The 27685-nt window shown below is 49.0% G+C and overlaps 8 protein-coding genes across 8 annotated transcripts; 3 read left to right on the plus strand and 5 right to left on the minus strand.

The window, feature by feature from the left end:
* Positions 1–173: 173 nt before the first annotated feature.
* On the minus strand, positions 174–1158 carry EDB91DRAFT_1241890 (uncharacterized protein; the record flags this gene model as incomplete). The annotated part of the gene is made up of 3 exons (XM_041322130.1): positions 174–260; positions 324–537; positions 980–1158. 3 exons carry the CDS (start codon positions 1156–1158, stop codon positions 174–176), a joined length of 480 nt encoding a protein of 159 aa, XP_041184678.1.
* A 180-nt stretch (positions 1159–1338) lies between these two features.
* On the plus strand, positions 1339–1862 carry EDB91DRAFT_1094791 (uncharacterized protein). The gene is made up of 2 exons (XM_041316899.1): positions 1339–1622; positions 1697–1862. The coding sequence occupies exons 1-2, from the start codon at positions 1466–1468 to the stop codon at positions 1801–1803; spliced, it is 264 nt and encodes an 87-aa protein (XP_041184679.1). The 5' UTR covers positions 1339–1465; the 3' UTR covers positions 1804–1862.
* Positions 1863–2160: 298 nt separating this feature from the next.
* EDB91DRAFT_39264 (uncharacterized protein) lies at positions 2161–4521 on the minus strand. Its single transcript, XM_041327100.1, has 5 exons — positions 3769–4521; positions 3701–3715; positions 3529–3644; positions 2689–3470; positions 2161–2634 (listed from the first exon to the last, which is right to left on the minus strand). Exons 1-5 carry the CDS (start codon positions 4422–4424, stop codon positions 2518–2520), a joined length of 1686 nt encoding a protein of 561 aa, XP_041184680.1. The 5' UTR covers positions 4425–4521; the 3' UTR covers positions 2161–2517.
* A 2107-nt stretch (positions 4522–6628) lies between these two features.
* Positions 6629–7759, minus strand: EDB91DRAFT_1332562 (uncharacterized protein). The gene is made up of 2 exons (XM_041325400.1): positions 7591–7759; positions 6629–7253 (listed from the first exon to the last, which is right to left on the minus strand). Exons 1-2 carry the CDS (start codon positions 7660–7662, stop codon positions 6957–6959), a joined length of 369 nt encoding a protein of 122 aa, XP_041184681.1. The 5' UTR covers positions 7663–7759; the 3' UTR covers positions 6629–6956.
* A 146-nt stretch (positions 7760–7905) lies between these two features.
* On the minus strand, positions 7906–12975 carry EDB91DRAFT_1325752 (uncharacterized protein). The gene is made up of 7 exons (XM_041325211.1): positions 12506–12975; positions 11047–12442; positions 10602–10983; positions 10098–10553; positions 9836–10041; positions 9555–9781; positions 7906–9500 (listed from the first exon to the last, which is right to left on the minus strand). Exons 1-7 carry the CDS (start codon positions 12598–12600, stop codon positions 8345–8347), a joined length of 3918 nt encoding a protein of 1305 aa, XP_041184682.1. The 5' UTR covers positions 12601–12975; the 3' UTR covers positions 7906–8344.
* A 1387-nt stretch (positions 12976–14362) lies between these two features.
* On the minus strand, positions 14363–16959 carry EDB91DRAFT_39354 (uncharacterized protein). The gene is made up of 4 exons (XM_041327102.1): positions 16614–16959; positions 16493–16560; positions 14808–16441; positions 14363–14758 (listed from the first exon to the last, which is right to left on the minus strand). Exons 1-4 carry the CDS (start codon positions 16860–16862, stop codon positions 14499–14501), a joined length of 2211 nt encoding a protein of 736 aa, XP_041184683.1. The 5' UTR covers positions 16863–16959; the 3' UTR covers positions 14363–14498.
* Positions 16960–18969: 2010 nt separating this feature from the next.
* On the plus strand, positions 18970–20127 carry EDB91DRAFT_1076770 (uncharacterized protein; the record flags this gene model as incomplete). The annotated part of the gene is made up of 3 exons (XM_041314884.1): positions 18970–19044; positions 19065–19124; positions 19177–20127. The coding sequence occupies 3 exons, from the start codon at positions 18970–18972 to the stop codon at positions 20125–20127; spliced, it is 1086 nt and encodes a 361-aa protein (XP_041184684.1).
* Positions 20128–22636: 2509 nt separating this feature from the next.
* Positions 22637–25295, plus strand: EDB91DRAFT_39439 (uncharacterized protein). Its single transcript, XM_041327104.1, has 8 exons — positions 22637–22736; positions 22819–22988; positions 23055–23218; positions 23278–23632; positions 23686–23700; positions 23758–23867; positions 23920–24695; positions 24748–25295. Exons 2-8 carry the CDS (start codon positions 22939–22941, stop codon positions 24964–24966), a joined length of 1689 nt encoding a protein of 562 aa, XP_041184685.1. The 5' UTR covers positions 22637–22736; positions 22819–22938; the 3' UTR covers positions 24967–25295.
* Positions 25296–27685: the final 2390 nt, after the last annotated feature.

Raw genomic sequence — 27685 nt, forward strand, 5'->3', positions numbered from 1 at the left:
CTCTAATTACCCACCAGGATTTAGGACTAGAGCACGTGCAGGAACGCTGCCTTCTGATGTGCATTTCGCTGCTCAGCGATTCGCTGCTGCTTCCAATACTTTGAGCAGTACTACTCCATCAACCGAATCGTTTGCCGAACAGCTGCAGCAGAGACAGGTGGCTAATATGTCTCCTAGTATCCACAAGTTCTGTTGTACGGCATTCCACTACTATCGCTGCTAGCATCCGCTTGGTCCACGAAATTAACGAAACCGCATTCCTATAACCAGTCAATAAAAAATATCAGTATCCACTCCCCTCGGGCCTCATGCAAATCACGCACCTTCTCCGGAAGAAGCCTCGAATTCTTAATAGCTCCATACGGCGCAAACACATGAAGGAGCTGCTCGCTCGTAACAGCACTATCCAAATTCCCAATCCACAACAACCGCGTAGGCGTCTGGATCTGCGAGTTATTATTCGCCTCGGTTTTGGGAGACGCAGCCCTTCCCTGAAAATTGGGAGCAGCGAGGTACGAAGACGCACGACTCAACTTGCTATTAGGGAAATGCACCGTCGGGGAAGACGTTCTTCGTCTCTACTTGCAACCCCTAATGCGGAGGAAGAAGAAGAGTATTTTGATGGGCATGATCAGCAGTACGAGCGTCAACGTTTGGGTCTGTACAATGGCTCCATGTCGGACGCTAGTCTTTTTCACTCGCCATACGTAGCGAAGGGGTTTAAGCAGGGCGATCGTTTAAACCCTGCAAGCGTGCTTTCATCCCGACCTTGAGCAATCTCCGTGGGAACGCTCGATGATCCCATTCGCACCCTCTAGCGCCACGCCACGACAAGCGAAGTCCAATCCCCCTATCTCAACAATCTTGCAGTTGCCAGCGGAAGTCAATCATCGGCAGGAGCCCCGAAACGCAAACATTACAACATCTGATAATCGCTCAGTCATTGATGATACGTAAAGAAAAACAATGATACACTCACTGAACCACATAGTTACCAAACTGATCCAGCAGCAAAGGCGGAGCATAGGCCCTCAAGTTCTGCACGATGAGCCCAACCTTCTCGGGAGTCTGGACACACTCGATGATCTTCTGTGCAGCCCAGGTACCGTTCTTGTGGATACCAATCATCGCCAAATGAGGCGTGTTTCTCTCCAACATCACGAACCGCGGTACGGGAGAGCATTTTTCAAACAACTTTTGCACGACCTGCAGCATAGTCACATCCCGAACTAAGTTACCGCGCGGCCGGTCGGGCTGTCCGTATAACCGTACGTGAACTAAGTCCACAAACTCTTAGGAAGATGCGAGGAAGATGCGAGGAAGGACCAATTATATTTTCCGTAAGATAGGTTCTTCCTACATCGGCATGAAGTTCTTCCAGAACAACATTCAGCACTTAAAAGCAAGCCGTCTTCCTATTGTTCCCTTCAGATTTATCTGATCCCACATCACATCCTTACAAACAATGCGTCTCTGCTTCGTCCTCGCCGTTATTGCTGCGTTGACAGCGTCAATATTTGCCAGTCCCGTCGACAGCCGCAGTGATGCTGAAGCTAGTCATCATTGTCACGTATATTGCAATTGGGAACCCTGCTGCCATGGAGAAAAATGCATGTTGTCAAGTGCCATAGGTGACGGTGGCGAAGTGAGTATGAGTAATTTGCATATTTAACCACGTGACTCACCGGCGTGGTAGGACATCTGGGTATGCGTGAAAGATTGAGACTCTGGCATGTCGCGGCAGCGAACCACCGTCGTGTTTCTGCTTTCGCATCGGTGCTGTATGGTTGGCACGATGCGTGACTTAATAGTGGTTTCTTGCCGAGTTGATCAATGTGCTTGCTTCTGAACAAATTTCACTGCCCGCTCGAGCAATGGATATCTTGGAATAGGAGAATTTCAAACAAGTTGAATACATAGCGAAGTACTTACTTTGTAGTCTCGTTTCAAGCTTGAAAATATAAGCCCTCGATGACACCACGACGCCACCTCCCGTCATAGACGCTGTTTACTGGGCTTCATGGATGCATTTTTGGTCTGCACTGAGCCGCTGGGGTTTATCACGACCCCATTAGATGGTGGAAAATCGTTGTCGACTTGCGAAAGCTCGAGATCCAGAAACGGCACTTGTCAGTGACCGACTTGTGGGAGTAGGTCATGACTCGGATCTAACAGAACTGTTCGATGTCCTGTAGGCGTGAAAGAAGTGAATAGATATAGCAGACTCATTTTGTATCGCTCTCAGACAGAATGGAGAGATAAAATGACTGCTCGACACCGATGAGGCAGACGTTGAGAGGGCGCATCGTTTTGCTCTACCAGAAAATTCAACTCGGTTGCCAAGGGGTCCTTGTTCATAGAAGTGAATTTGCTGGTAGAGTAACTTGAAAGGTGTTCTGGTATTTCAGAATCAGGTACACTAGTACGGCTACCAAAAAGGTGTGTCCCTAGAAACCATATGGCTCCAGCCGTCTGATGCACTTGGGCTGTGGTCTCTTCCACTCCCCTTTGTTGGGGTCAGGCCATTAGCAAAGCATCGTTCCAAGCTAGAAACGGTGCACCACGCTGCTCATCGACCACCTCGAGAGACGCCGGGAAAAACCCCAATGGCCAAGTAGGCAAGTAGCACATCTCCTACGAAACCACGTCAGTCATTTCATAAATAAGCGACTCGTCGACTTTGATTACCTCGACGCCACAAGCCGGCTTACACTTCACCCACACACTCCAATCTAACCAGGAAATCAACTTCGTCATGTCCTCCTTCCATTCCCCCATGAGAGTACGTATGCGATCAGCTTCAGGGCGTTGGTCCGACGGATAAAAGGGGTCAACGCCAGCAATCAGACCGGAGGCCCACATCTTCGTAGTGACACGGCATATTTCGCGCGTAGTTTCTTGCACGGCCTGCAGAAGCAGATGCTCAGAAGGCATCAATGTCGCCCCACGAGCTGCTATGGCCATGTGCGATGTAGCACATTCACGAAAAACTGGCGCAGCCCACGAATTTGTCGCGTTGGTAGCGACGGAGGTGTTGGATGGCAGAGCTGCAAGAATAGTGTACGGCGTAAGCACAGTGCGCAGCTGTCTCTGAACTTTTCGCGCGTGGTCAATTAGGATCGATGTGTCATCCAACGTTATGTTCAGCAGATACTGCATCACCTCCAGGCGGCTTGCATATCGGTCAACCACCACCTGCAAGACTGTCTTCCAGTCGATGCCGCTGGCTGTCGCTGGTGGTCGTACTAATGCTTCAGCTAGCTTGTCTTTGACACGCTCGATATCCTCCGATGATATTCCTGCCACTCGATGATCCCACCGCTCCAAGCCAACACGGCGTGGCACGAGGGAGGGAACAAGAGTGGTGTCATAGAAAGAGACGAATGCAGAATAGTCAAGTATAACCCGGGTGTCCCCTGGATGAAGTTCGTGCCATGAAGCAGAATGCATGACTTCAAAAGCAGCATGCACTGATGTCGAGGAATACATCAGATTATTTATACCAAAACATAGACAATGGTCGCTCACGGGTATCTGTGTCATCTGGTAGATCTATCACAGGGCCATCCGCGACGCGGAGGGTCTCGAGATTTAAGAACGAAACGATTTCCATGTGAGAGGTGAAGTCGCAGACCATGATTTCACTAAGACCGTTGTCAAAAAAAGACCAATGAACTATGCACGCCGTATGGGTACGCACAAATTCATCTCCATCCTATACATCAAAAATCAGCATCGGGCGTCAATGCATCTTAAAATCTAGCGAACCTCACGAAGCCATTCACACCGTATTTCTGACCCCACTTACACAGATCCTTGATGCGTAGCTGCTCATTCTCCAGCCACTCGGGTTTCATTTCCGACCATGCTACGAGATCTTGGGTGTCCATGGTGCCCTCTGGAATTTTCGCAGCGCTGCTTCCATCAAAATAGAGCACTTTCATTGATCGAGTGACTTTAAAGGTGGTGTGCCAGCACCCGGTTTTGACATCCCCATAGCAGAAAATCATGGAGTGGTCTGGCTCCGTCGCGACCCAGTTGAGAGCAGTCGGTATATGAGGACCGATTTTGGATCCATGGTAGAGGAGGGTGCCTACGGGAACAGTCCCTGGAATTATTGTGTGACCTACAGGACACAGATAATGAGTCACAAGTTGTAGTACAGCCGCCCAGTGTTCTGCTATAGGTTGAGACATACCAATACGATGACGCGTATTTGCCCAATGCTGAAGCAGGGAATTGACTGTTTCGAATACCAGATGGCCCGTCGCGTTCACTGCAGGGGCTTCATGAAGATCCCACTGTCCAAGATCATGCGGGTAGAAGCCTGAAGCTGCATGACTCGACAGAGGTGTCTGCGCAGTCAGAGCTCGTTCAAAGGCGAGGAATAACCAGACGATCGCTGCTTTCCTGGTAAATAGCATTGCGACAAGTAAGTTGGGGTCCAGGGGCCTTTGTACGACGTGGGCTTAGTGATGTCTTGAATGACGAATCTTTGTCCGGGGCGCTATATCCCCTGTCAACAACCGTGACTTGTACTTACAGTATTCGATATGCCATTCCCGCGATTGTCGTCAAGAAGTTAGTGACTCTCGGCCCATCATGAGATTCCCGCCTATCATTCTCCGTGGCTTCGACAGAGCACTGCGGCATCAGCACCGGAGAAGTTTCGCCGGGCGGTAATTGTGTTGGTCCAATTTATACACAAACCAACGTAAGGAATGAAGATAGAATTGGGGAAAACCACGATATTATGTCTTGCATTGGCCCTCTGAGACCCCCGCAACTTCGCCCGGGTGTTCTCAGCCAGCAACATGTAAAGGGAAACCTCGAGAGTCGACAGAATGGGCCTCAGTGAATTGACGAGTCCTTGAGATTGTAGCCGTGCAGGTTAGAGTCTGAGTTTAATAATAGACTATCCAGAACAGATTCGGCGCCTTCCGAGGAGGACACAGGCTAAAAAGCCATCGAGTCTCCCTCCCAAGCACTCGCAACCCGCAACAATTGAAGCCGCACGCAAGCGCATCTTTTTGCGCTACTAGAAAATTCTCTCCTATGATTAAGATCTTGAAATGAATTTGCTGGTAGACCAAAAGGTGTTTGGTATTTCAGGGCACAGACGGCAGCCAAAAAGGTGTCCTCGTAGCTCAAGCGCTCACCAATCGCACATTTGATCTCACATTCATCTGTACAGCAGATCTAGTAGACAGCGGTGCCTAACAAGACTACATCAACCGCCACCGCCTCAGTCACGACACCTGAGTGACCACGGGTACGATAAGTCCACTCCCTTTGGCCCGGCGTGGGGACCCGTCGTTTTACTTACACCCAGTACTGTCCTCGTGTCAAATTCCCATCGGACATCTGGATTAACTCCCTACTATATACCATTTTCGCAACCACTGTTATAGCAATTCCCCTGTTTCCCGCTGCATTCGATGGTCTTCAACGCAGTGCATGCGTGGATCTGCAAGCGAAAATCGCCCCTTGACATGCGTGAAGCGTATATATCCCATCCTGTCGATTAGGCTCGTGACATATCTGAAGCGGTCTTCGACGACTGGCCACGAGCCCGAAACAGCTCAGTATTACGATACCCTCATAACACATCTAATCGCAACATGTTGGTGTACAACTATTATGACGGTACAGACTGATACAAACTTGTTTGCATCTTTCGCTGACCATTCTCTTACTTAGTCTAATATTCTGCAGGGAGTCGTTGAGTTGACGTTGACATGCTGACCTTTTCCTCGGCTTCCAATCTAGGCGTGGTGCACATTTTTTGCATCTTGTCCTCATCTTGCCAACTTTTCATCAAAAATTCATGCTCGAAGATGCGACCTCCGTGTAAATCTCCGCGACGGTCCGCCGGAGAACAATCGACGTCCGACTTTACGGGTTGCTATGATTATCTGCGATCCCCCGGCCCCGCATGACTCCGGAGGCTGCTTATATGCGCCTTCTTGTATGCCCGGAGTGCATATGCTTTGGTCCTGTCTTCGATTCCTATCGCCGGCGGTTGAACAGAAACTTTATTTCTGCGAGACATAGCAGTCGGGTAATTTTCTAGTGAGGTCCCTCGTCTGTTAAGCACACGGTTCAACAAGCATATTACTGAGGAGCGAGATAACTCCTTGCGTGTTTAACTATCTTTTGTACAGGTTCCTCACCGTGGATCAGTCTATTTTCCCCGCCGGAACCAGCTATCTGGCCTCCATCACTGGCCAGAACATCAGTGGCGCACTGTGCATCACGACCTTGCGCTGGCGAATCCGCAATCTGTCGTTCGCATCATAGTTGGGTATGTTCACCGTACCATTTTCCCGTTGTTGATTGTTATCATATTCTCAATTTTTAAAATAAAAAATACTGTTTCTTGTCCTCCGGGGATGGGCCCTACATGAAGACGGTACATGTTATTCGTCTCGATTGACTATTGAAACTCCCCCTCATTGTTACCCTCGTAGCTGTCACTTGGAACATGTACGGAGGCAGTGACCGTATCTACCCTTAAGACTTGCCGAAATGCATTTCTTATATCTCATACGAGCACAGATTTGTTGCATTTTCCGTGGCTATCGACAGATGCACTCAAGCCGCGAGGCTCATTCTCCAGGGAATAGCTCCCTTCTTATAGCTTACTACTGATAAGTACTTCAGCTTAACGCATAGGAATGATGGGATCAGGATTCAGCAGACTAATTTATAGGCAAGTTGGAAGGCTTGTCATATAATCTATCGATACTAGTCGTAGGACAAACTTGAAGTTAACAGTTGCGATGTGACAGAGACGGCATAGTATGTAAGTACAGAGGAAAAACGGACTATCAGAAAAAGCAAACCACGACGACATATCAGTAATATACACAGTACCTACATGTCGAAAGAAGTTATGTGTCTAAATCGATGGAAAAGGTCGAGGATATATACTTGTAAGCAACAAGTTCAGATCGTTAAGATGGAACAGGAAGCACGTAAGCCCCTACACTCTCCAAGGTATAATTACCCTGGGAAGTAGCGTAGGTCACTTCAGATGCAGACGTAGTGTAGAAGTGATCTGTGCCATACGCGTCGTACAGACGGTAGAGAGGAATGCTTCCGCATACGTTGGTGCTGAAAACATATACAGCGATCTCCTCGTAGTTGTAACCAGAGTTTGCAGCTGCGCTCTGCACCTCGGAATATGACGTGGTGTAGAGATGGTCCACAACAGTCGGGTTATACGAGCGATAGAGCGGGATAGTGGAGCTCTGTTGGGTGGTAAGACATATGCAGCATCTTTCTCCCAGTCGTATCCACTATTGTTGGATTTTTTAGAATAAAAACACACCGTTTATCGATCGTCCTCTTGAGCCTTGCATGTAGAGAGTCATGCGATGTGCTGTCTCGATTGACTCTTGGACCGCCTCCTCATTGGTACAACGAGGGATGCAGTCACAGTATATTTCATACGACTCATAAAGTGCAAGAGTCGACGAAGACCAACGGCACTTAATTGGTTATTGGAGCGACTCTGGGAGATGAGTGCTACGATTTCACTCATCAATGACTAGTCACAGGTCAAAGACTCAAGACACTCGTACTTACCGAGAAATCAGTACCTTTGAAGTTTGCATCGCGTCTCGGAAGCGTTACATATGCACAGTGATCGCAGACCATGGGCAAGTCACATCGGACGCTGAAAGTATTTGTGTTCTTCAGATGGTCCGGGTCCGGATGTTTTGGATCACGGTCAGTAGATCTGCGCGCAAACACCACCAGTTGACTACTTGGTATTTTATTTTCGAAACCTGACGTACTACGTCCACGTTCCTACTTGTGGCGCTCGAGAGTTTACGCTCTTTCGACAGAACTTAAGTTAGTCTCGTGATGAACTTCTCATTCTGACATCCATCATTTTCCGCGGTCATCGCCAGATGCGCTCGAGCCTTCAAGGAGGCTGCTCAACCTCCAGGACGAGCAGAAGAGCAGTGTCATTCGTCTATAGTTCAGGGCAATAATTGTGTTACAGCCATCCACACGTAGTATTTATACACAAACCAACCAACGTAGGAATGAAGATAGAATTGGAGAAGAAGAAAAAGGATAGCAATATTTCCTGCACTGGCCCTCTGAAACCATCGCATCTTCGCCCAGGTGTGCTTGCCCAATGGATGAAAAGTAAGTAAGGAGCGTGACATTGAAAGAAGAGCGATGAGGGGTATCGGAAAGGAATGGGTTGTGATTGTCTGGCAAATAACTTGGCGCATGGCGTGGCAGAAGAATAGATAGACAACAGAAAGGAATAATTTCATTCGATATGCAACAAAGCAGGGTCGTGAGAGGGGTCGTGAGAGTTCTTTTAATTGAAGGTGCCCATGCTAGACGGCGGTGTTTGCTGGTATACTTGGTACATATATGCCTGATAGACGTGCTGCGGGACGTGCTGGGGAACAGTCTGAGTATTGAAGGTTGGCTGACCCATGTTAAGGATGCCACCAGGTGCGAGATTGGGAGATTGATTGCCATATGGCATAGCAGAGACGGGGGTAGGAGTCATGGAAGGAGGAATCGTGGGGAGTCCGCCGTTACGACGAACACCAGAGGTGCGAGGACTGCTAATATCCGGAGAACGAATGGCAAAGGGGTTGAAAGGATCTGACGAGGGCGAGAACGCGGAAGGTGGCTGAGAAATACGACCGCGTGGCGCGGGAACTTGACCATATGCAGGATCAATGTGCAATTGCGGGGGCCCAGACTGGGGGTTCTGCCCACCCATCTGCAACGCAGCCATCATCGAAGCTAAACCCTGATCATTCGAAGGATAGCCTGACGGCAGGCCAGGCACCCCATAGTGATTCTGGTTCTGACCCTTCTTGCCAGGGGGACCATTAGTGGTATACGTGGGCTGGTAGTTTGGGATGGGAAGACCAACTTCTTCGATCAGCCGACGATAAGCCTGAGTCGCGATAACCTTGAGCTCGATCAATACCCGTTTAGTGGCCTCGATATAAGTTGGCTTGTCGATAGGGTCGATGAACGGGCTAGTCAAGATCTTGTGTACAACCGCAACACCATTCACCTGATCACCCAACACATCGGTAAGAACATGGTCACCGGGTGACGAGAACAACGCCTGGACAATCTGACGAGATGCTTCAAACTCGATCTTCTGATTGACAATCCTGAGAACGGTCAAAGACGCCAACTTGTGCGTGCAGAGATGCGATAGGTGAGGCGTGAAACGAGGCGCAAGAAGGTTGTACCGCGAAGGGAAGGAAGACGTGTCAAGCAACCATGTCAGCAGCAGTGCGCCATTAGGATTCGTGGCCAGAGGAATAGAGTTCAAGATCACGGCAACAGCAATACGACGTTGCTGGCTCAAGGTGATATGAGGGCTCTCGAGACACGCTCTCATGCTCCGTGCGCCAAAGCGGCCTTGGGCGATCTCCCACATACGGTCAACCATAGCGTCGAAGATGAAATCATTGGCAGGAGCCCCGAAACGCAAACAACATCTGATAATTGCTCAGTCATCGATGATACGTAAAGAAAAACAACAATACACTCACTGAACCACATAGTTACCAAACTGATCCAGCAGCAAAGGCGGAGCATAGGCCCTCAAGTTCTGCACGATGAGCCCAACCTCCTCGGGAGTCTGGACACACTCAATGATCTTCTGTGCAGCCCAAGTACCGTTCTTGTGGATACCGATCATCGCCAAATGAGGCGTGATTCGCTCCAACATCGCGAACCGCGGTACAGGAGAGCACTTTTCAAACAACTTTTGTACGACCTGCAGCATACCTATGTGAGCCACGGCAACCGGATTCGGCGTGGGGATACCCACCGTGTTGCCCAGCCAGTCCGAGGCCAAGTCGACAATCTCGCCATCCAAAAAGTCACCAGCGACTTGGTCAGTTTCCTCTACGGTCATAGTACCAGAATCCAGCCTCTTTCGGAGTTCGCGCAATTTTGAAGCATCCCAGCGCCTGTTGTTGGGTCTCTCAGAGACAAGCGGGATCGTCGTGTAGTACATGGTCGGGGGCCGGAATTCTGTGGGCGCCATGTCAGAGGCCCCTGAAATCGGCGACCGAATGATCGAGACGCACCAGACAACGACTGAATATCGAAATCAGCATCAGGGCTACCAGCCGTCAACTCCTTCATGATCATCTGCTGCTCCGTGACCGACGGCGACCATCCAGCGGGCTTCGACAAGCCATCAGAAACATACGCGATATTATGCATGCCAGAGCCAATCATGCTAAGCAAGAGATTCGAGCGGTAGTTCTCCACTTGACCACCAAGCACTTGCTGATCCGCTGGGATAGTGGATGCACCCTTGACGCTGCGAAGGGCGTGGATAGTGGCTCCGACGCTCAAGTCGCCAATGCCCTGCACTGCTACGCTGGGACTTTCATCTTGCGTTCCGTTGCCTTCCTGGCCGTTCTTGACAGGGACCTTGGCAAAGCCGATACGGATGGCACCGACGTCGCTACCAAGGACATCACGGCCATTCAGAGCCTTCCTAGCCCGCACAGCGTCGTCCAGACGTTCGAAGTTGACTACCAAGACAATTAACATCACAACACCTCACGGAACTCAACACTCACTAAATCCACAATTTTTATGCGTCAACACCCTCGCAGACTCGATAGGCCCATAAGGACTGAAAACGCTCAAGATCGTCGCAGGCGTAGTAGTGCTCGGGATAGACCCAATCCACAACGCACGAGTAGGCGTAGATTGCAGCTGCGCGTCCAATCCGCCAAGGCCAGGGCTGCTGGCCTTGCTCAAACCACTAGGAGACGTGGCGCCAGAGTTCGTAACAGTCGTCCCCTTGGCCGGAGCAACAGGAGCGCTGTCCGCCTTCCCAAAGCCAATACGCACAGTCTGCCCGTTGGGCATACCGATATTCCCGCCTAGACGGTTGAGGACATCGTCTTTGGCCCGGATAGCATCCGCTTGGTCCACGAAATTGACGAAACCGCATTCCTATAACCAACGAAAAAAAAATCAGCATTTCCTCCCCTCATCCATTCCATGCAAATCACGCACCTTCTCCGGAAGAAGCCTCAAACTCTCAATAGCTCCATACGGCGCAAATACATGAATAAGCTGCTCGCTCGTAACAGCACTATCCAAATTCCCAATCCACAACGATCGCGTAGGCGTCTGGATCTGCGAGTTATTATTTGCCTCGGTCTTGGGAGACACAGCCCTTCCCTGAGAATTGGGAGCAGCGAGGTACGAAGACGCACGACTCAACTCGCCATTAGGGAAATGCACCGTAGGGGAAGACGTTCCTCGCGAACCGGACATCTTCACATCGCTCTTCAGAATACCAGCAGGACTAGCCAGATTCGCAAGACTTCCGCCGGCGACTACAAGGTCGTTGAGATAGGGGGATTGGACTTCGCTTGTCGTGGCGCGGCGCTGGAGGGTGCGAATGGGATCATCGAGCGTTCCCACGGAGATTGCTCTAGGCCGGGATGAAAGCGCGCTTGCAGGGTTTAAATGATCGCCCTGCTTAAACCCCTTCGCCACGTATGACGAGTGAAAAAGACTAGCGTCCGACATGGAGCCATCGTACAGACCCAAACGTTGACGCTCGTACTGCTGATCATGCCCATCAAAATACTCCTCTTCCTCCTCCGCATTAGGGGTCGCAAGTAGAGACGAAGCACCAGACGAACGCGTACGATACGGGTTCGAAACCGTACTCGCTCTCAAGCGCGGTGGATTAGCGAGGTTCCCAGCAATAGCAGCCTGCGCTTGCGTACGGAGCTCAGAAATAGTAGCAGCAGGAGGGGGTCGGTGACTATCATCCAAACCCAGATAATCCAATGTATGAACATCAAAATCATCGACCGAGTCCGCGGACGTAACGGAACGCAACTCGTCTAGAATAGGAAAGTTGGAACCCGATCCGTTGGAGGATAACCATGACGATGAGAAGATGGACGGGCCGAATGCGTTGGAAAGACCGGCTGAGGGTAGCGTTAACGAACCTGACCTCAGACGGCTGTTACGCTCGGAACCGACAGATGTGGGGCCGGCGGAGGAAGGAAGCGCAGTAGCAGCAGCAGCGATAGTAGTGGAATGCCGTATAACAGAACGTGTGGGTACGACGATACTAGGAGGCGTATTAGCCGCCTGTCTCTGCTGCAACTGTTCGGCAAATGATTCGGTTGATGGATTAGTACTGCTCAAAGTATTGGAAGCAGCAGCGAATCGCTGAGCAGCGAGATGCACATCAGAAGGCAGCGTTCCTGCACGTGCTCTCCTAAATCCTGGCGGGTAATTAGAAGCGGTCGTTGTGGCGTCATCACTAGGGGAAGCGACTGTGGTGTTGATGTCGTTTGGGGGAGAACCGCTCGGAGGAAGAGCGCGCAGCGCAGGAGGCCTATATCTAGCACCGTTGAGCCGTTCTTCCGCCTGAATCTCCCGTGCCCTGTTCTCGGCGTGGTAAACGAAGCCGATCGGCTAAAAAAGCGAAAAGAAAAATGAGACATACCTCTTTGCATATGCAGCAGAGGGAGCTGGGGGAGGGGTCTTTCCCGAGGACACTCGTGAATAGGAGCCAGTGTTGTCAGAGGCAGATAAAGACATTATAGGGCTTATTTTGGTGGAATTAGGATTAGCGTTTGGGGTGGATGGGATGATGATTAACGGAGTTTGTCCGTTGTTTTTGTCGTGCAATGATAAGACTTGGAGCCAAGCTGAACCTATGATTGGATGAGACTAGTGATGGACCGAGCCTAGACGAGCAGGGTCGTTTCGTTTTCGCGGTGGCAGTCGCGAGAGAGACGTGAAATTACTTAGTCCTGGAGCAACACCAAACAAAAAAGACAAAAAAAAAAGAACGAGGAGGAGAAACAAGATATTTGATGGACAGCCGACCAGTCCAGTAGAGGAGTAGTACTTTATAGAAAAGCTTTGGTACCAGAGAAATATGCAAGTACTAAGTAAGATGCTCTGGTTGGGAGAAACGTCGAAAGAAATCCCACTCGTTTCTTTTCATACTCCGCTCTTCTTCCCAACACCAAACGTTTGTTACGCCCTAGACTTTTCGTTCGTCCACCGCATCATCCTACAACCAGACCGTTAAATTTAATTGCCAAGTCACTGCCCAACATCGGAGTATCACCTTGGCGCGGTGATACACCAATTGATTGATCATCATTTCGTTTAAACGCTTCATCATTACTGCATGCGTACAAAAAGCGAGTAAACTATGAGTGGGGGGGGGCTTGGACTATACATACAAATTGAACGAAGCCGTCGCAAGACAAAAATTTGAATCGAATGTGTATGCAACAATCGACCCCACTACGCACAAAATGTGTGAAGAGGTAGGTAAAAAAGCGAGTGGCAGTCGATTGGGGAACCTAGGATACTTGGTGCATCTTGCGCAAGAGGTATATGGGAGAGACGGGTCGATATCTGATACAGTTCTAACGCACGAGGCTTGATCAATAGCAAAAAAAAGAGCACAAAAAATCAGTCCAGAACGAAATCTGCAAGCAAGTAGTCAAGCAAAAGAGGGGGGCTTGAAACCTGAGAAAATCTTGCAGTAGTGAGAGTAGTTGCATATCAAAGCAGGGTGGATCGAGGTAGCGGATCGAGCAGCAAACCTCATGCATGTCTCGGCCCCCTCATTCGGGGCCGCACACCACGCGTACGCGCAACAGCATCCGCAACGCGTTTCGACCGCCTCAACGAACGGCCATCCTTCAAACTCCTCGGCTCCTCTTCCACAATCTCCACATCCACATCCACGTCGGTGTCTTTGTCGCGCTCGCCATCCTCATCCTCACCTTCCCAATCAGGACACATGCACAGAACCCGGAACATCTCTGCCTCCGTAGGACTCAGTGGCGGCTCACTGCTGCCACTTCCAAGATCGGCGCTTCCGAGTCCAAAATCGGTGCTGCCACTCCCAAAACCAACTCGTCCAAGACCGGCGCTTCCGCTTCCAATCTCGTTACCCTCACTTCCAGAATCACACCCCAAACTAGGTCCTAACCCCGAGGCAAGCGCTGCTAGCGCAAGATCAAACGGAGGAAGCACAGGTTCTGCTTCTATGTCTGCTTCTCGCTCGGGGTCTTCGGGAAGACTCCATACTTCTTCTTTGGATTTGGGAAGTGCGGGGGTGGACGTGGGTGATAGCAGTGGCAACGACGAAGGCGGAGGATGTGATCCAGAAGACGGCGGGGGGTGTGATTCAGAAGACATCGGGGAATACGATTCAGACCGCGAAGACGAAGCCGACGATGACTGAGGTGGAGACAGCACAGGCGACGCCAACGCCCTCGACGAAGATGCCACCGACGTCACTGACGACGACACCCTTCCAACACCTCCACCCTCAAAACAAACCCCAAACTGGCCCCAACATCCTCCCAGGCTTACTAGCCCTCCAAAAATCCCTCAACGCGCTCGGAAACCTCATCACAAGCTCATCGCTCAAAAACACCTCGACGCTCTTTCTCATCATTTGAGCTTCTTCATTTAGGTTTGTGGGCAAAGGCTGAGTTTGTAGGAACTGACGGGCACTGTCGAGAGAGACCCAGATACCTGCGACAGCTGGGTTGGGGTGGTCGAAGCGTACGGCGCTTGATGGAAGGGAGGGATATGGGCAAGGGGAGAATGCAGCCAGGAGAGGCGTGAGGTTCACGAAATCTGTGTCTAGCCTGCGAAGGAGCGTTCGTGTCAGTCTGTGTATGCGGGGGGCGCAAAGGTAGCGTAGTCTGAAACACCGGTATCCCTAACAACAATTCAGCGCTTGATAAAGATGATAAGAAGGGGAAACGGACCTTCGACTTGCGTAGCGCTCACAGGCGGATCGCAGGGCACGCACGTGTGTACGACTACTACTTGCTCTTTGCGTTCGGGGAGAGGCTCGGGATCAGCCATTTGAGCATCTTCACTTAAAGCGCCCGGTGATGGCGATACAAATCGTGTCCGTCTAGTCCCCTCTTCCCACTCCAGTTCCAGCTCGGCTATATGCACGCTGTCAGGGCCAAGTAGTTCTGCGTCCTGCCAGTCCAGTACACTGTCCCTGCGCTCGAGAGAAGGTTTCTTCGAGTGTGCCACCCGAGAGGGGGAACCTGATGCGCGTGGCGAGTACGACGAAGGTGGCGAGAAATGGAACGTAAACCCTGTACTCGAAGACGGAGACGTCGGAGAGGGAGTAAGTGGCGACATAGGAGAAAGCGGATAAGCGCTCCACGGTCCAACCGCAGGCGACAACCTCAGCGACTCTGAAGCATCTTCCTTCTTCACCTCAACCTCCACACACGCGCCAGGCCAGCCACTATCAAATTCCCATTCCCACATTTCAAGTTCCTCCACCTTGACCTCAGATGCCCCTACATGGCGACTTTCATTATCCCGCGCCACCAAAGCGAAGCCAAAAGGAGACTCTGGGCATGAATATGAGCGCGCACGATTGAAATCGAGGTCCTCCCAGGCATCTAGCATGTCTCTCACGTTCTTTTCTTTATGACTTGCGCCGATACTGATATCATCCCCCTCTTCTTCTACCTTTACGCTCGCGCCCCGAGATTCCTCTTCATCGCTGGAGAAATCAAAATCAAAGTCACCCTCTTCTTCGTGGTCAGAATCTGGTGGGGGTGATGCACTTCCCCTTGATTGGTCGATGGGTGGCGGGGGAAAGACATATTGAAGGGAGGTGCGTGTTGGGGGGGATACGGGGGTGTAACATGGGACTGCGATTGATCTGCGAGGGTAGGGAGGGAGGCAAAATGGTTCTGGCATGATATCGGGCACTGCAGGAGACATATCGACTATATCATCTTCAGAAGAGGCGTCATTGGAGAGATCGATTATGTCCGGAGTTGTGGTAACGGGAGATGGACGAAGACGGAGCGTGAGTTTGACTTTTGGAGGTCTTTCAGGTTCGTCTTCTTCTTCTTCTTCGTCGTCGTCGGAAGAACTGGATGCACTCTCTGCGTAACCACTATCGATAGGACTGGAGCTGGGAGGTGGGCTGGCACTTTCCGAAGATGGTCTGTCAGTGGCGCGACAGCGTCTGGAGATGAGTCTTTTGCGCTTTTCTCCACACTTTTCTGTTGGATCATGAGATTGCTTTCGAGGCTTTGGATTTGAATTTGAAGACGGGTAATTTGAGAGGAGGATACCAGCACGAGCGAAAGGGCAAGATACGCCACTAGCTTTTGAGAGGTACCATACGATTGTGCCACGACGAAAGTTTGTGTTACGGCCGGTGGGGATACACGTGGTGTCGAGGGGCTGCCTTTGTAGTGGCGCGCCTCCTACACGGGAATGGAGTGCAGGTACGAGATCATCGTCAGCAGGAGTTCCTGAAAGGACGTGACGAAGTAAAAGGGGGTGATCTTGTTGAGCTTCGCATCGTGCGAGATGGTTGCGTATGTAAGTTGTTATTGCTTGTGAAGCAGCAGAGACACTAGAGGGTGAAAGTGAGATGAGTGAAGGGAAAGAAGAAAGGGAAGCATACTTCTGACACATGAGGCCGTAGTTTAGGGTCATTTCCGCAAGGTCCTTGATCGTCATGGCTCGATTGTCCTGTTAAGAAGCACGTGAGGATAGGGATAGGAACGAGGAAAAGGGATAGTTACCACGCTGAGAAAGCAACGACCGATAGCATGAAAGACCTTGCTAGTAGCGTCTTCTGGATGTAGCATAACATTTGGTAATGGAAATATGGGATACTGTTGCTGTTGTTGTTGTTGTGGAGGTTGGTCAGGTTGTGGTACTGGTTTTATACGCCTTGGTTGTGGTGATTGACGAAGACGTGGACTTGGTTTAAGGATTGAGTTATTCCTTATTCTTGTACCATAATTGTGTGAATGGGAAGTATCAGACATTATAAAACATTAGGATTGAAGGTCGACCAGCGAAGTTGTAGTAGGATGGTGGTGGTAGGAGGGAGAGAAGCGTTAAAAATCAAAAACAGATTGCTGCGTACCCCCCCGTTTCGATCATTAACGTAAACCCCTTTTTTATATTTTAATTTCCTTTTTTTGTTTACTTCTCCCACTGCGCATCCGGCGCTCTCACGTGGGTTACTACTCACCTCCCCGTCATCACGTGTTACACTATGCTAATCTCCCCATCAAATGATCAAATATGCCGTCATTGTGCTTTTCATTTTTTTTTTAAAGGGTCAGTCTCGACCGTCGTCATATGCATACCCTCTACCTTCCCTTTGTTCTATAACCCACCTATTCCGCAGTATACCTACCTTGTATTATCATTTCCCATTGTGAGTCATCCTTATTGTTGACTCGTACTAGTCTCATTCCTATTTTTGTTAATCTTTTCACTCCCCCAACCTTATCCGGGCGTCACTTCAAGGCGCTTCCCTCAAAGTCCGTCTCTCACGAACCCCACTACTACTATCTTGGCACTCGGTGATCTCCAACCATGCGTTAGTCAAGTCCCATTATAGCGAATCAAATACACCAAGTTGGTACTGTGAGTCTTTGCTGCATGATTTGCAACGTGCTGATGACTCGGACGCGAGTACTACAAACCCTATTAGAAGTTATGTCTCACCTATCAACGCCCCCTGACAGGATCTGTCACTGCGTGAGATTGGCATTCGAGCATTTTCATCACTCCTCTGCGGTGTTCTCCATGCAAGGTATAGTCGTACCATCTCATGTCTAGTGCGCTGATAGCGGGCTTGATGGCGAACGTCTCATTTATCATAGCGCGCACGACGAAATGAGTCTTCTACTGCATTCACCTGTCACTCTCAATGTCCAGACGTACACCTCCTATCATTCTCACGAACCTAGTATCTTGGCAGTGTCCTCGGCGATTTCCTGAGCGATAGCCATCACACCCAACATTGCATCCATCATTCATATCTCTAACAATCTACTCAAAAGCCCATCTTTCCAAAGTCAAGAATCGACTTCAAAATCTATACTCGTGCAATTTATCGAGCGACGCCACCGAACAATAATGAAGCTCAATGCGATTTGAGAATGTAGGCGCCGCAACCCCGTTACGCCGTATCTTGACACGCGTGTTCTTTCGGTGATCTCCTTAGTCAAACTCTGGAATGTAGCCACGCCATCTTCCTAAGTATCACTAGCGAACCTGCACAAATAATTCTTTCCCAACGTCGATAGAGGTTGTGGATTAGTACTCAAAAAGCGCGGATCACGGCTTAATATATAAACGGATGTGCATTTCGTGTTGAGCTTCTGCGGCGTTTGGCGTTTTGGGTATGGAAGAATGCGACTGTCTAGGAAATTACATCGTACTTCCTTTCCTTCACTTCATCTTCCTCGAACAATCCTCGGACGTTTCAACCGTTAATATGCCGCTCCACTTGCTCGAGCTATATCCCAACCTCTCCTCGTTAACCTTTTGCGTAGCATTTGACCAAATACCCACTTAAGTTAGAGCCACTCTATCTGGCCTGTTCGATACTTGTGAAGCTCGCTATATACCAACATGGCCTCATGAGGCGTTCAAGGCACTCTTGGTACGGTCAAACTATCTCCCGGAGACCCTGATTTTGCGATTTGGAGCGAGGATCACAGATGAGTGCGAGCGAAGTACATTGCCTTCAGGCGAAGTTGTAGTGCCAGCCGCAGGAATCCAGGATCCCGACTTGTGTCTTGAGACTTGCACAAGATTTAGCAATTGTTAGTAGTCGCACACTGCCCCGTAAGATGCATGATACATGGGCTTCGCGGACTCTTGTTATTTTTTCATCTGCAACAACATCGTCCCCATGGCGTCACCCAAGCGTGTACCGGCGGGTGGCTTCGTGACGCGCAGTTACCTTTTCGAGCGGCGTCACCCGTCACCTCAATGGCGCACCTACGTCCCCTATATATGTGTCGTGCCAACACTTGTGTTCTCTCGAACTACCACAGTAATCGTGGGAGTAGCAAATCGTCTTCGCCTTCGTCTTCAAAGCGTATCCATCGCGCTACATAGGTAGCAAACAACATGCAGGCAATCGAGATGACGACAGCAAATTCAAAAGCAAATATCTTGGACATGATCGATGCACTACAAAACATCGTAAGTGCCCAGTTTTATAGGCACTCGTGTCTGCATATAATAATGTTCATTCGCTTCAGCTCGCATGTTCACAAGTGACCGTATGTCCCTTCCGATATATATATCAGATGTTATTTTATCGATGATGACCAGATTCCAGATCTTGAAACCCCATATTCCAGTTTCCCCAACACCGATCAGTCTATTCACCAAGACCACATTAGCGCCATCATCAATGAGCGCCAGAAACAATTGGATGCAGTTTTGCACGAGATTTCAGGCATGGAAACCGTGGTGGATGGCTTAAAGAATCTTCATCAGCAACTCGTTGAAAAGAAGGACAGGATCACCCAGTCCATGAACATGCACAAGAGATTTGGATCGGCTCTCTGGCGCTTGCCAACTGAAGTCCTGTCCCAAATTTTTTACCACTGTCTTCCCAAAGACCGCATCCTCTGGTTTTCTCCATCAAGCCGAGAAGCTCCCATGCTGTTGACAGAAGTATGCCGAGGATGGAGGGAGGTTGCTGTGGGTATACCCGGTTTATGGCGCAGGCTGTATATGCAAGTCAACAACAGTGACTGGCAGGAGGTAGCTTTCTGCTACGACTCATGGCTCAAGCGATCACGAGGATGTCGGCTCTCGTTACAACTCAACTGCGACGCAGATGACTCGATCAAGCTACGAAGCCTTGTTCAACCCTACATCAATCAAATCACCTCTCTCTGTATCTATTTTTTCAGTGATATGGTCCAACCTGAACTTTTGTTAATTAATCTCCCAGCATTTCAGGAGCTGAAGATACGGAACTTCCAAGACTTTCCATCAGTTCCACAATACATCTCGCGAATGCCGTCCACTCTGCGCAGTCTTGATGTTTCGGGGTTGTGGTTCAACCTTGAGCACTTATCTTCTTTCGATCCCGTATGGGCCAACCTCACAAATATTGGGATCGACATATATCAACTGAATGAATTCCTCCACTTGCTCCAGCTATGTCCCAACCTCTCCTCGTTAACGGTTTACGTTCGCCGTAGATTTGACCGGACGATGACCTTGGAGCCGTTCACGCACAGCGAAATTCGATACATACGCTTCAGCTGAAATGCGTACTCACTGGACGTGCTCCCTTTATCCAACCTGTTCGATGTTCTATCACTCCCCAATTTACGGGTGTTTGAAGCTCGCCCTGGCGACACATGGCCTCATGAGCAGTTCAAGGCATTCTTGCTACGGTCAAAGTGTCCCCTGGAGAGCCTAATTTTCAGCGGTCGTCTACCGACGTTGACGGATGAGGAGCGTGCGGAATACATTGCCCTTTTTCCTTCCCTCGAAGTAGTGCACGATTCCAATGTTATATCCCTTATATGAGACGCAGTCTTTATACAGTTCACGAAATGATGATAATGGGCTGGCAGTAGATCGCATTGCATGTAGTACGGCATTACCCAGGGATCCAAGTCGATATCATTTGTACTTTACGAGATACTACTACGACCAACCAGGGAGGAATCTTTCGTGACTAGCGTAATGCCTCCTACATGCAGTTTACAAGGTTGTGGATGCAAATGTCAACGCAACATATCTGCAAATATACATCGACTTTAAGTGTATCCCTTTCGAATAAATGGCGAAGGCACGTAGTCAGCCTTCCCTTAAGCTGTACATATGTACTGTACCAGATAACCCACATCGAAATCTGCACGCACGAATTTTCCAGTAACACTACTCAGTGACGAATAACGGAATTGAGAAAGTAGCGTACCCATCGCATCATGATTCTACAGCACTCCAGGGCTTCCCGACATAACTCAAAAATATCCCAGGCTCGAGGTGTGAGTGATGGTATTCTGAGCGGGCTAACCTTCTGTTAGTCAAGAGCGAACGGAAGGGCAATCCAGGAACTAACCTTGAATTCGCCTTTCTGAGGCCTAATTTCACGTCGAGTTTGGCTTATCTCGTCTCAAGAAGATGAGACACTCGAAATACAAGATTCCAGTATAATCATCAGTCTGACGCGTGTGTTTTCACAGGAGTGCCGGCGGTATGTCCGATTATAAAACTACAGAGAACCCCCTATATCCCTAATGAAAGTGAGATCGATCTTCTGTGCGAGAAGAACTATCAGTCACTTACATCCGCGTGGATCACGTCACTCCCGCAGTTGGCAACAGCCGCTTTTAATGATGCACATGTGGTCAAAGCAAATAGTCAGCTAGCGGTCAACGGATTTGCAACAAACCGACGGACCTGTCGCAAAATCGAGACCAGCGTAAGTGTCATGGTGATCTTTGTGCTTCTCCATGCGATTCCGAGTGGCTGATAACGTTTAAGATGAGATATCTGTATCCGCAAGAATTTGTCGGCGCGATATGTCGCGTTTGATCGTGTGTGCAAACAGGTGCTCACTCATTTTGTAGCCAGTGACCCTGGTCCCTGAATGAGGTACTCGACATCGTAGTATTCTCGATTTCTGTCTTAGATAGGCTGACTCGGCGAAAGTTCCAGAGGTAGGACTATTCCTGCCCCCCAAAGATGTTGGTACTATGCAGCAGGGCAGATTCGAACCAATAGTAGCCCCGAGAGCATTTGTAGGCTTACCCAGTCTGAAAGTCAAAGCAAACAAAATCTGCGCGAACCATAGTTTTTTTCCCATCAGGATCACATATAGCAAAGTCATCGAGTCAGACTCACTTCCGGATTGCACACTCAAGGCTGCAGACCACGAACAAACATGATAGTCCCATATCATGAGAACATTATGAATGTATACCGACTTGTATGGCCCTGAGCCATCTGGGGTTATTATCCACTCGTCGCGTGCATTCATCCATCGTTCATCCACCTTGACTGCATAGCGGGAATTTTCGTCCGGGACCATATATCCTCCAGAATCATATCCTAGGTTGTGGGTGAGATACGTGTTTGGACACAACCAAATATATATGCGGGTGCGCCCGTTGTGTGCCCTGGAAAGTTCCTATCGCAGATACGATGACTGCGGGGACTGTTGACGCAGCCATAGACATGGTATTAATAAATTGGACGTTGAAGAACGACCGTCACAGTAGCGATTCGGCTGTTGGATGCCTTGTCTCAGACACTGACAGTCAAGTCGCCTGATGGCAAGGAGTCACTGAGACTCGAATATTAATCCATTTGGAATGACTCAAATAGCCTCGAACTTTCATAAGACAGGGAAGACGCTGCAGGAATCATTTGAGATGAAGCGTATACGTGGTGCACGGCGGAGGTTTCCCAAATATCGAGGGTGAAGTGATTGTGGCTAGTATTAGTGGTCTCGTGCAGGAGAATGAACATGCTGTCATGATCATTGTAGATGGCATGAAAGAATAAATTTATGCATCTGATCGAGAAGGCGATGAAAGAGAAAAATCAAGAGAATAGTTTGATTCGTCTCCAAATGTAAAGCGCATGTCGATGATTGGGATACGCGTGAGCAGTCTTGTTTTTAACCCAGGTTATACATGACTGGTGCGTCCTGCCTTGAATTAACTGCGAATTGACTGGGGTTAATGGGGTTAAATAATAATTAATTGCTACTAAGTACTGGTGATTATTCTGGAGGTACTAAAAACCCGGTACGTTGATGATTCACTTGATCACCTTGCACCTGCTCACCACCACTCTTGTGGGTGTTTTGCACAAATCACTACCCTAACAGGTTATTCGAACCTCCTTCCGGTTTCAAAGTGGGTGTCGTTTTCATTTGTACAAAATATTTTCATCCTCTTATCCGAATCCTTGATCTGGGGGTACCTTAACTATTCTTAGTACATACCAAACTGCGCATCATCAGTATGCCCTGCCAGCTGGCACAGTTCGTCAGAGAATTGAACGCTGAACAACTGTACCACGGCCACCACAACAGCTATTCAGCCAGAGTAGTCGAGGATGCTTTGGATGCTTATTGGATGTCACCTTGTCTTATGGTCACTAGCAGCGCAAGTCCCCTTGGGCTTCTCACCTGATGGCAAGCAGGAGTCACCGGAACTCGGAACTCTATCTAGGACACCTGGATCACATAACTCAGCTAGCCCTCTGGACTCGGGTAGCCTCGACACGACACCTTGGCAGCTTGATGAGCTACCTCCTGCTAACGCAACTGGGCACTTTGTGTTTGAAACTGTAAATTCGTTGCTCCAGCATTGGCCAAACACGCGCTATCGGAATGGTCAGTCTTATCCTGATTTTGGGACGAGTATCTGATACGGTGTTATCACTGACCACCAGGCCATGCAATTGTTCCGGGTGTCATTCCAAAAGGCACCTTATTGTATCATGGAGCTTTCAGCGACAAAATTCCTACGGTTCCTGAGTGGACGGCCACAGATCCGGAACACTCTGTCCTCTTCTGCCGAGGCTTGTCCGATACAGGATGTTGGCATTTGACGCTTGCAGCAACACGTCCCCTCAAAGTCCTTTATTTTGACGGGACCAGCGCAGCCAATACCAAAGATGGTACTCTCGACACTCAGGATATCATTGCATGGGGAGAGTTTAAACCCGACTGGTGGATGAACGAGGTACAGCGCATCGAAGATTTGTGCAAATGGGGTGCACCGTACGCTGTTGATGGTTATGTTCGGTGAGCTAACATGCCTAGTATCATCTCGTTATAGTATCGAACTTTTTTTACAGAATGGAAATGGATTTGTATGTCCTTAATTATCGCATAGTATTCTTCAACTGATAGTGATTGATCCGCGTAAGTGAAGTCATGCTCTGTGATTTTACGGCTGGCGTAGAAGTTGTCTCCTGGTCTAACCTTGCCAGCCTTGTCGTACCGGTTTCTACAATCTCAAGAATTCCAAATATATTCAGCAAGTCTCTATGTTTCCATCTTCCTTATGTCTTTCTGATGTATATATCTAGTGGATCGCATGTTTGAAGTGATGCACGCCGGGTCATGGCACAATCGACACCCTGGGGATACACGAATTAACCTTGATTTGGCTGGAATCGTCTCACTGTACGACACCACGATCGCACCATCACTCGTTGGTTCACGCGCCGGCCAGGAGCGGTGCGACCACCGCGTACAAGGCATATCTTCCGTAGATATGGAGGTGGTGAGACGTAGCGTCTCTCGCGCCTTAGAGCGACATCAGGGCGACTTTAGTGGCATCGACTGGAAAACTCTTTTCAGAGTCATCGTGGAACGTTACTCAGACCGCCTTGACTTGATGGACTACCTTCTCAATCACACCTCGGAAAATGACACGCCTTGGGACCAAGCAAGCAAGGTGCACTTCCAGCTGCGCGTGATGCTCACGCCATACATTTTCCACACTAGTGTTCCCCCCAGCGCATCCTATGACTCAGCTCATTCCTGGGCGACACCAGTGTTCAAAGCATGCGGGACTGTGCACACATCGTCCATCGCATCATATAGTTCAAGCTTGAACCATTCCGAACGCCTACTGTTGAATGCAGTACAAGAAACTACACGCGAGATATGTCGCATTATCACAAAGATGTGGGCTGCTGGCGTCGTTGCAGGTCTTGATCCATATCTTCCCCGTGATTCCCCTTCAGACGCCGCAGAAATTGCCCGCCTGATAGATACGTGGAGGCAAGAAATAAGTGATTTGATGGCTTGGCTTGATTGGAGCGTGTGGGTTAGGTGTCATCCAGCTTGCGGGCCTGAGGTAAACGTCTTGACATCATCCACTGCCTGCATTTTACCTGCGTTTCCTTTAGGAAATGTGCTACCTTCCCACTTGGCCCATCAACGCGCCGTGGCCAGGGCGTCGTCCTCCACATAGAGAATACGAGGGCAGTGATATTATCAACGCGTCCTTCTCAGACAGACTATCTCTCAAGCACAGACTCCTTATGCAGCTTGCGGGTCCTGGGGGTGATGAATGGAGGAAGCCCCAGCCCAAGTGCATTAGGCGAATTGCGCCATATGGTTTCTAGGTTTTCATCTGAAGCTAGTACTTGACGCCATCCCTCCGGTGAGGTTTGGAGACCTCTTTCTTACTGAAATATAGATGGTTTGGATATCATATGCGACTTACTGCTAGTAACCACATGTCTCTTCTTGCTAGTTTTACCCAGATTTGGATGGGATCCAGCCTTGTGTGAATGGTCAGGGATTATAGAAGACCATGTGCACATATCAACACCTCTTGTGTTTGCTTTGTCGTGATGAGTAGTATGACCTACAGTCAAACCCTTGGCTTGGTCACATTTTTACCATTCTAGTGTCCTTCATCTACCTCTGCATCAGTGAATTGATGACCCACAGATAAAGTCTTATATGATGATATATCATCATATATAGAACTTCTTTCCTTTATATTGGAATATAAAGTCATATAAAGTCATGTAAAATGCTGTAATTGATATAAAGTGCCCTGGGTAGACTCACGAGTTCTCTGATGATGGAGTCTGAGTCACTCTATGTTTATGGTATATCATATGTACAAATGAATTGCTGCTTGGTTGTGACTGAGAAGGTTTTGATGCTCTATTGTCCTCATACTGCAACAAGGACTGATCAGGCCCTAAAGACTGCTGCTACAAACAAAAGAGTTGTGCTGACTGTGTGCTGAAGTGGACCCCTGGTGAGGGTTGACCTCATTGGTCTGCCATTCCTGCTGGCTGTTTTAGATGCATGAGTCTTCCAATTTGTGGGACCATGATGGTACATTGCATGCTTAGGTGGTCCTGGGTGTGTGCTGTGGCTTGTTACATGTACTCAGAGCATGTTAAGACTGTGCTCAGGGGTAAGACAGAGTCTGAGGGGCTTGGCTTCAGCTTGTGCGCTGCGCCCCTTACCCGAGTATGTGCCCCTAATTTCAGATTGTAGTCCAACATGAAGTCTATGAGCTCTGACAGGATGTTCAAGGAGCAGAGGCTCTCTGAAGGAGGGCTGACAGACTACCAGATGAGTGTGGGAAAGTTGGGCGGAGGTTGGACCACCTGACAGGGGAGAGGTGGAGGACTATTGCAGTTGGAACCAATAGTAGAAGTGGAGCAGATGAGGCTGCTCAGATGAAGTCTGAAGCAGAACAGAAACAAGAGAACAGATGTACGAGAGTGCTAGGCTCAAGTCCGAAGGGTGGGAAAGGCAGCCAAGGTGCAGGAAGTTGGACAAGCGGAGAGGGTAGCTGACCTAGGGAGTCAATCCCTTAGGCCAGCAAACAGGACTTGACTAGGATCAAGCCCAAGTCAAAGAACAGAAGAGTAGGGCTTAGAAAAGGTAATATTCAGACTGAGGTATCTACTGACAAATGTACATATGTTTATATACTCTAAGTAAGTAGCATAGCATAGCAGGAGGCTATATGCTGAGTGTGTAGAATTACAAGAAGGATGACTGATACATATGAGAGGAGGCTCAGAGAACAATATGTACATGACAGATGTTACACTAAGGGTAATCAAAGAAGGTTTCAAGCCAATCAATCACTAGAGATGGTACTCTAGAGAAGTCAAAGGAATCAAGGATAGATTCACTAGTGTCTAACTAGTATGTCAAGGATGTATCTGGGTAATTCCAGTGTAGGTCAAGATGAGGAATCATCGAGACTATGACCTGCTTATATACAATAGTAAGTCATTTGTTGAAGGATCCACCACCCCCGTAGAAGGCCCATCTGCCCTGCCAGGCATCTTAGGGCCTGGAACAACTATCATCACCCATGGGGACATTTCGGCCGCAATTCACGCTGTCATAGAACACGAAAGAGAGTACAACAAGTTGCACTTCAAGAATCTGAGGAATTGGATCAACAAGTTGTGAGACAACCTAGTGGTAGTGAATGACGAGAACACAGTCCTTGCAAGCAAGATTGCAGACCTAGAGACGGTGGTCATGGCTTTGTGAACCTCGTCTGCAACATTGACCTCAGCTGCCACCTCTGGGAGTTCAAACTCTGATCTCAAAATGGTTAAACCCACTGAGTTCATGGGAGACAAGAACTCCATTGACATTGATCAGTTTTTTATCCAATGTGACATCTACTTTACAGGATACCCCTCCGCCACAGACCAACAAAAGTGTAACTGTACTCTTTCATTCTGCAAAGGCTCTGCAGTGAAGTGGGCAGAGACAGCAGTCCCAACCATGATGTCCAGACATTGGAACTACATCCACTTGAGATGAGAGATGGTCTCCATGTGGGGGATCACCAACAAGGAAGAAAAGATAGCCAGAGAATTGGACACACTTAGACAAGGAAACCACACAGTTGCAGAATTCGTCTCTGAGTTCTGACAGAAGATGGCTTATTGCTCCTTCTCTGGTTATGAGCTTGGTCACAAGTTCTGGTTTGCCCTAGATCAATGAGTCAGAAATAAACTGGCTCATGTCAACCCCAAGGACAAGGATACCTTGGACAAGTTGATCACACAAGCTCAAATGATTGGGCAGAACTTCCTTCAAGGAACTTGACTCCGAGAGGAAGAACATTTGGACACCGTGCTGCCCATGGCAAGGTGCTGCTGCAACATCTGCACCAGTAGCACCCAAGACAACATTACAAGGAGGAAATGTGATGGAGTAGATGCATCCAAGACAGGAGGTAGACCCCAACCTCAAGGACAACCGGGAGGTAGTTTCAAGTGTTATCATTGTGGCAAAGACAGTGTGGGGAACGTCCCCACTGTAGGCCTGTATCCCATATAATTC

This window comes from Suillus paluster (assembly GCF_016628075.1).
Source record: "Suillus paluster strain FC165 chromosome Unknown EDB91scaffold_1, whole genome shotgun sequence".
Classification (NCBI taxonomy): domain Eukaryota; kingdom Fungi; phylum Basidiomycota; class Agaricomycetes; order Boletales; family Suillaceae; genus Suillus; species Suillus paluster.

Bases quoted from the DNA above. Each gene is read 5' to 3' on its own strand.
- EDB91DRAFT_1094791 (XM_041316899.1), top strand. From the start codon at position 1,466: ATGCGTCTCTGCTTCGTCCTCGCCGTTATTGCTGCGTTGACAGCGTCA. The intron at 1,623-1,696 runs GTGCCATAGGTG...CCGGCGTGGTAG, and splicing joins AGAAAAATGCATGTTGTCAA to GACATCTGGGTATGCGTGAA.
- EDB91DRAFT_39264 (XM_041327100.1), bottom strand. From the start codon at position 4,424: ATGCTATTTACCAGGAAAGCAGCGATCGTCTGGTTATTCCTCGCCTTT. The intron at 3,471-3,528 runs GTGAGCGACCAT...CCTCGACATCAG, and splicing joins ACCAGATGACACAGATACCC to TGCATGCTGCTTTTGAAGTC. The intron at 2,635-2,688 runs GTAATCAAAGTC...GTGGTTTCGTAG, and splicing joins AGCCGGCTTGTGGCGTCGAG to GAGATGTGCTACTTGCCTAC.
- EDB91DRAFT_1332562 (XM_041325400.1), bottom strand. From the start codon at position 7,662: ATGGTCTGCGATCACTGTGCATATGTAACGCTTCCGAGACGCGATGCA. The intron at 7,254-7,590 runs GTAAGTACGAGT...ACCACCCAACAG, and splicing joins TCAAAGGTACTGATTTCTCG to AGCTCCACTATCCCGCTCTA.
- EDB91DRAFT_1325752 (XM_041325211.1), bottom strand. From the start codon at position 12,600: ATGTCTTTATCTGCCTCTGACAACACTGGCTCCTATTCACGAGTGTCC. The intron at 10,554-10,601 runs GTGAGTGTTGAG...TTGTCTTGGTAG, and splicing joins GCATAAAAATTGTGGATTTA to TCAACTTCGAACGTCTGGAC. The intron at 9,782-9,835 runs GTGGGTATCCCC...GGTATGCTGCAG, and splicing joins CGGACTGGCTGGGCAACACG to GTCGTACAAAAGTTGTTTGA.
- EDB91DRAFT_39354 (XM_041327102.1), bottom strand. From the start codon at position 16,862: ATGTCTGATACTTCCCATTCACACAATTATGGTACAAGAATAAGGAAT. The intron at 16,561-16,613 runs GTAACTATCCCT...GCTTCTTAACAG, and splicing joins GTCGTTGCTTTCTCAGCGTG to GACAATCGAGCCATGACGAT. The intron at 16,442-16,492 runs GTATGCTTCCCT...TTCACCCTCTAG, and splicing joins TACGGCCTCATGTGTCAGAA to TGTCTCTGCTGCTTCACAAG.
- EDB91DRAFT_39439 (XM_041327104.1), top strand. From the start codon at position 22,939: ATGCTTTGGATGCTTATTGGATGTCACCTTGTCTTATGGTCACTAGCA. The intron at 23,219-23,277 runs GTCAGTCTTATC...ACTGACCACCAG, and splicing joins AAACACGCGCTATCGGAATG to GCCATGCAATTGTTCCGGGT. The intron at 23,868-23,919 runs GCAAGTCTCTAT...GTATATATCTAG, and splicing joins AAGAATTCCAAATATATTCA to TGGATCGCATGTTTGAAGTG.